Source organism: Microtus ochrogaster, unplaced genomic scaffold (assembly GCF_000317375.1).
Source record: "Microtus ochrogaster isolate Prairie Vole_2 unplaced genomic scaffold, MicOch1.0 UNK15, whole genome shotgun sequence".
In the NCBI taxonomy this organism is placed as follows: Eukaryota; Metazoa; Chordata; class Mammalia; order Rodentia; family Cricetidae; genus Microtus; species Microtus ochrogaster.
The window spans coordinates 1,121,716-1,128,552 of NW_004949113.1; the positions used below are offsets into that span (position 1 = coordinate 1,121,716).

Below are 6,837 nucleotides of genomic sequence, written 5' to 3' on the forward strand. Positions count from 1 at the left end.
CAAAAAAAAAAAAAAAAAAAAGGAAAAACCAATAATAGGGCTGGAGAGGAGATGGTTTAGCCGTTAAGAGCACTTCTTGCTCTAAACAACCAAAACAGAGGCGGGCAGCTTACTTATGGATCCTGTCTTCTTGCCATCAGCCGGAAAGTGCTATTTAACAACTGCGATCGTCAGTGAGTCTCCTCATTGGATGGGAATAAAATCAGATCGCCATGTGAGTTCCAGTAGGTGAAGTTCAGGCTCAGTCCCATTTCCATGTAATATTTTGGGCAAGCGAGTTAGACCAAGGTCCTGAGAGAGCCAACGGTGGGAGTCGCAGGGAAGAGCATTTGCTTCCTGAGGTGGAAGGCCGAGGAGGGTTAGATTGGAGGTGGGTGTTTCAGAGGTTCCATTCAGCCGTGTGCACTGAAACAGCTTTGCCATTCCGAGTTCTACTTTCATTCCACACAAGAGACAATCTGGTTGTTGTTATTTATGTTTTGACGCGAGAGTCATCAGACTATAGTTCCTTCAGCCTGAGCTGAGATTTTACACGGATATCTTTGTGCCTGCCTTCATCATCTCCCCCATCTGGAATTGTTTTTCCCTTTCTCCACCCACGCTAGGGATTGCGTCCAGGACCTCCTGAAGGACATGTGCACACTCTTACCACAGAGCCCCACACTCAGCTGTTCCCTGGAATCTAATGTCTCCTCAAAGCTCCTGCTTGGGTCTCTTGAGTTCATCCACCCTACTGTGATTTCCCATGTCATGTGCCTTCTTCAGGTAATCTTGTTTGGGCCACAGTATTCACATCCCACCCCTCTGTCCCAAGCTTTGCTCAGGCCCTACACTGCCAAATTTGTTGCAGAGATAACAGTGCGTTACATTCATGGATCAGCCTGCCTTCCCTGCTCCAGCAGGCACACTTTGAGCTAATAGTCCTCTTCCTAACTCTCATCACCATTTTTCAAATTATGTCTGCCCTCACTTTTATTTTATTTTATTGGTTTTTCAAGACAGGGATTTTTTTGGGGGGTAGCCCTGGCTGTCTTGGAACTAGCTCTGTACATGTGGATTTTTGCTTAGAAGAGTGCAGTGCCTATGGAGGCCAGAAGAGGGCATTGCATCCCCTGGAGCTCGTTATAGTTTCGTGAGACGCCTAAGGTGGGTGCAGTGTATGCTCGGGAATAGCAGTGGTCCATGCCTTTAACTGCTGAGCCATCTCTTCAGCCCTTCTTTTTTCTTCCTTTAAAAAGTGTGTGTGTGTGTGTGTGCCCGCGCGCGTGTGCTCATTTGTGCTGAAAGTATGTGAAGGTGAGTGCTTCTTCCTCCAGGACCCAGGGATCAGACTCAAGTACTCAGGCTTGGGGGCAAGCATCTTTACCGCTGAGCCATTTCTTCTCATCTACCCCGTATCTCCTCTGTCTCTGTTTCTCTCTCTCTTCTTTTTCCTATCTATAGTGTGGTCCAAGCTGTCTCTTAGGGTTTTGTTTGTTTGGGGTCGCAGTTTTGTTGGGGGTGGGAGGTGAGGCAGGGTTTCTCTGTGTAGCCCTGTCTGTCCTGGAGTACACTCTGTAGACCAAGCTAGCCTCGAACTCAGAGGTCCGCTTTACTATGTAGCCTAGACTGACTTAAAGCCCATCCAGTTTACTACTTAGTTATTCCTCGGCTCCACCCTAGTACTACTGTTTTCTTCTTTGCCCTGGGGTCTTCCAGCTTCAAGGCCAGGGAGATCCCACTAGCAACCACCAGCTTTGAGTGACTTCAGCTGCTGGGGACCGGGCCCAGCATAAAGGCTGCGGCAGCGCCCAGCGGCCCAAACAACTGCCCCGACAGGACCAGACCTGGCAGTCGCCAGCTTCTGGCCTGGCACACGGGAGGGGACACTGGCAGGCGGGTGCCGCCCTTCCTGGCGGGAGTTGCCCTGACGGCGTCTGCTACACCGAGGCTGCAGCTGGGCTCCGCCAGGGTCAGATCCGACGGAGGGGGCGTGGGCGCGGCGGGACTTCGGCGCCAGCCTGTTGAGAGCCGCTCGGGTGGCTCCCTGTGACCAGGAGAGCATAGCCCTCCCGCCGCGGGCGCCCTGGACCCAGGCCTGGGGCTTTCCGCACCCAGAGAGCCTCCTGCCCGGGAAAATCCCGGCCCCCTTCCCGGCGCCGCGGTCCTGCCCGGCAGAGCTGGGGGAGGGGATTCCCGGAATCTGCCCGGAGACCGCGCTGGCGTCACTGAGCAGAATAGGCCCATATATGGGCAGCGCTTCCGGCGCGTCAGCGGGGAAAGCCCCGGCGCTGGGCGGGGCGCGCGTACACATTCCGCGTTTTGTTCTGGGCGGCTTCTTCCCTGCCACTGCCTGCCTGCCCCGCGTCGGGTGCCAGCGCTCAGGGGATGGGAGGTCTGGATGCTTGTACTGGGCCCTGGGATACCCGAGAGGAGCGAGCTCCAAAAGCAACGGCTGGGGGCAGCCCGTTCTCCCTCCACCCGCCCGGCTTGGAAGAAAGAAGACCACAGGAATTAATAAAGACAATTTTTTTTTTACTTAAATAGATTCAATAAAAAGTCAAACACACACACAAACACATCTTAAAATAGACTCTTAGACACGAAGTGCGTGTTTCTTCTCCACAGTACTGTGCAGAGGGGGAGGGCAGGGGGCGGAGGTCCCTCCCTAGTGTCCCGGCAGGCTGAGTACCAGGCGGCGGGGCCAGCTCCGCCGCGATAGCCCCCTTCTCCCTCCCTGTTAAATACACAAATATATTATATTCAATATGAATTCGGTCTCTTCCCAGAAAAAAAAAAAAGACATACAAAATACGTTGACAGCGGGGGGGGGGGCATGTAAACGTCGAGGTGGAGGGACTGGGCGCAGGCGGACGAGCCAGAGTCCAGTGTGTGTGCGGCGCCCCAGGCCTCCGGGCGGATGCCCATCGCCTGCCCCCTTCACCCCAGCGGGGGGCGGGCGCCCAGCCTTCCGGGCTGGGGGTGTCCGTGAGGAGCGAGGGAGGCGCTCAGAAGGCGTGTCCTTTGACCCCCAGCAGTAGCTGGCAGCCGTTGCTGACGTGGGTCATGACCTTCTGCTTGAGCTGGGCCACTTGCTCCCGTAGGAGGCCCGCAGTACTCGACAGCCCCGCGTTCTCAGCCTTCAGCGTCTTCACCTTGTCCTCCAGGCGCGCGATGCGCTCCAGCTTCCGCTTCCGGCACTTGGTGGCCGCCAGCCTGTTCCGCAGCCGCTTTCGCTCCACTTTGATGCGCTCCTGGTCTTCCATGTTGATGGGGGACACCGGCGGCGTGGCGTCGCGGCTGCGTGCCTCTGGGACGGTCTGCGGTTCCTCTTTAAAGGCGGAGGCGCCTCGACCCAAGCCCAGCTGCGCCGGGTGGCCGCCCGCAAAGGGTGGTGCATGTGGGAGGTAGCTGATGGTGGCCGTCGGGTACGAGCTCCCAGTCCCGACAGCAGCCCCGGCGCCTCCAGAGGATGCAGAGGCTGGGGAATAACTGCTGAGGTTGGTGTAGACGGGAGGCGGCTCCGGACCAGCGTAGACGCCCCCTGGCCCAGCCTGGGGACCCCCGCTGGCGCCCAGGGACACGTTGGGGGGCGTCACGTGGTTCATCTTGTGCAGGTCGTCCAGGGCTTTGACAAAGCCGTCCGCGAAGCCCTCCTGCTCCTCGGTGACGCCACCCCCTGTACCACCACCGCTGCCACCCCCACGGGGGTAAAAGTACTGTCCCGGAGGCGTGGGCGTCGTCGTGATCACGCCGTTGCTGTTGGGGACGATCAAACGCTCCAGTTCCGTGGAGGCGAGCTTCAGAGACGCGCCTGTGTCTGATCCCTGACCCGAAAAGTAGCTGCCTGCCCCACTGCCCTCTGGGCCCGGGCCGCGCGCTCCGGGGCCCTTGAGACCCCGATAGGGATCCGCCAGGTTGAGCGCCAAGGTTGGTTTCAGGAGTTTGTAGTCGTGTAAAGACAGACTGCCAGGGGTTCGACCGTATCCCGCCGCTGCGTATGAGTCGTCGTGATAGAAAGGCTGTTCCATTTTCGTGCACATCCGGGCGGTCTGGGAAAGGTCCCCCTGAAGGGCCGCCCCGGGCCTCGCTGCGGCGAGCGGCGAGCTGTCCTCGGCTGCGGCGGGACCCGGTGTCCGGTCGCGCGTCCTCGGGAACTGGAGACGGTCGGCAGCAGCCAGTTGGCAGCCGTGCGTAAAAACGCTGCCGGGATTTCGGACCTTGTCTCTCCCTCCGTGATGTGCCCGCTCCCTCGGCGTCGCTTCCTTCGGTCCCCCGGTCCCCGCAGGATCCAAAACTGGCCCGGCCACCCTCAAGGTCCCCACCGCGCTGCCCCAGCCCCAAGCTTTTATACTGAGTTTGTCAGCTACGGAAGTGCGCTCTGATTGGCCGACGCCGGAGCCGGGCCCCCGCGGCCCCCTCCTAGAGCGTGGGGAAGGGGAGGAGGCGGCTCGCGTCACTGTCAGGAAGCGCGTGTCCTTGTAAACAGCGGCCACGAGCCGGGTGGCTCTGCGCGGCTGCAGGGGGAGGGGCTGTAGGGATGGAGACACTCCAGCCCGGGGATGTTGAGGGGCTGAGGTACACAGCGGTTAGGACTGCGGGAGCACACCTAGGAGAATATGAGAGCTTGGTGCGCAGCAAGTGAGGAAGGGGGACCTCGGAGACACCCGGTAAAGTCTCGGGGGACCCAGGGTACCCGTAGCTTGAGAACTGACAATATACTAGAAGACCCCAGCAAGCAGGGAAGGCACAAATCGGAAGGAATTTGTTAACATTTAGCCCAGGGATTAACTGGAGGTCCCAGGTACAAAAGGCTTGAAGGACTGGAATTGTCACAGGTGGGAGGAAGGGGTAAGGAAGCGGGGCTCGGGTACCTATTGTGCAAGAAATGAGTAGGGAGGGGTTGGTTCTAGAGGCCATAGATGAGTCTGAAGATTCTCCTATAAGAGGAAATGGGAAGGCATTGTCGAAATGCAGAAAGTGAGCAAGGGTCCTGGATACACTGAGGTAATAGAAGAGGTGGAGGATGGGAACATGGCTACCAAAGGTTGGGGCTACTGTGGCCACTTGCACAATTCTGATGGAGAGTTAGATGGATCAGGGCACGACTTCCGAGTTCTAAGGGCGATAACAGTAGGGTATCTGAGATCTGCCCGAGAAGATGACTCGGGGGATAGCAGAGACAAGGGACTTGTACGAATAGGGCTTACCTCGTGGGTGGTCCCTAGGCACCTGTATAGCCTGGACCCTAAGCCCAAAGCCCTCCCTTAGTCACCCCGGGCTCGCCCGATACCCTGTCAGCTCTTGGAGAGCCGACGGGGCGGGATAGCTGGGGCGCGGTCGCCCAACCCCACTCCCTTCCTTAGAAACAGGCTAAGGAAAGAGAGCCGAGGCAGGAAGTGTGGCAACAGCCCCGAGGGGGAAAGAGCCCGGCCCTGTCTCGTCATTCTGAGCCTACAGGACGGTGCGCCCTGCCCTGGGCCTGCCAATTCTGCTCCTGAGAAGAGGAACCCGGGCAAGCGACCCCGAGGAAGTCACAGTCCAGCTACAAACGCCTCCAGTCACTGTCTGTTCTCCCCCATCTAGTAATGGTTCAGCCTGCAGTCTCCGGCGACTACTAAGCCTGGCAGCCCGAGGACTGTTCCATTGACCCTCTGGAGGGGGGGATGCAGCCTGGGAGCGGGGCCTCCATCACCAAGGCAACAGGCTGGAGTCCACGAATTGGATTGGGAGCGGGGCAACCCCCCTGAATTTCTCCCCAAGATCCATATTAGGGCACAGGAAGAGGTGGGACCAGCGCAGTCTTGGGGCGGAGAGCTAGGAGCCAGGAACCCAGGGTAGCTGCCAGGTCCCAGGGCGCGCCCGGGCCCCCGGACGGCTAGTCCGGACCAGCCTCGACAGCCGCCCCCGGGGGGCCCCCAGCGGCCTTACCCATCCCCGCAGAGCAGCTCTGGGGCTGAGTCCTGTCCCGCCCGACTGGGTCGGACGCAGCCTGGCAGGTCCCCGCCTGCCCGCGGGCCTGGGTCGGACTTTGCCCCCTGCCCGCCAGGGCGCGGAGGGGGCGGGATGAAGCCTTTAGGCATCCCTGGCGCCTGGGCAGGCTGGTACAGGGCTGCCTCCTCCCCTGGGTATGTGCCCTTCCCTTCTGCCAGAAGGTCTAGGGTCCCCTTTCCCCACCCTAAGTCTTTGAAATCTGAATACTCCTCTTACCTACGTCCATTTCAGTTGGGGGTGAGTGAGGTACCTAAAAGAAGGGCCCTGCCTTACTAAGCCTGCTCCCTCATCTGGGGACCTTTGCACTCAAGTCGCAGGGAGAAAATGGGAGAACTCATAGCCCCTTATCCAGGAAGGGCAAGGTGGAGGTTTAAATAACAAGGTTTCCAGTTAGACAGGTGGAACTTCCAAGTAGTATGGGAGCCACCAGAAGAATGGGTGAGAGTTCCATCACTTCCTCTTTCCCAGACTCAGGTCTCTCTGGGAAGACAGAGGAGGCTTCTTTAGAGAGAAGCTTAGGGACAGGGGCTAATAGACTCAGAGATCACCTAGTGTGGGACAGAGAAGGAAATTGAAAGAGGCAAAAGAGAAACAGCTGGGGGGGGGGGGAAGTCCAGCAGAGTAGGGACATTGAAGAGGAAGGAGCTGGGGACATCCCAGTCTTTGAAAGATCCTTGTGACCCTTAAGTGCTCCCTCCCATCTTGCCCTTGCTCGAACAGCTCCCCTCCCCCCACCACAGTCTCAAGGGAGATTCCAGAAGCCGCTGAGTCTGCGGGCATGCTGCCAGGCCTGTGTCTCCTGCCCATGCTAATAACTGCAGCTGACATGTGGCCTGGCCCGAGGGGGTGCTGGCCGCAGCCTTT

At 58.7% G+C, this 6,837-nt stretch overlaps 1 protein-coding gene across 1 annotated transcript; it reads right to left on the reverse strand.

Moving 5' to 3' along the window:
- Positions 1–2,498: 2,498 nt before the first annotated feature.
- Junb (JunB proto-oncogene, AP-1 transcription factor subunit) lies at positions 2,499–6,557 on the reverse strand. The gene has a single exon (XM_005366985.2). The coding sequence runs from the start codon at positions 4,020–4,022 to the stop codon at positions 2,988–2,990; it is 1,035 nt and encodes a 344-aa protein (XP_005367042.1). The 5' UTR covers positions 4,023–6,557; the 3' UTR covers positions 2,499–2,987.
- Between the last annotated feature and the right edge of the window lie 280 nt (positions 6,558–6,837).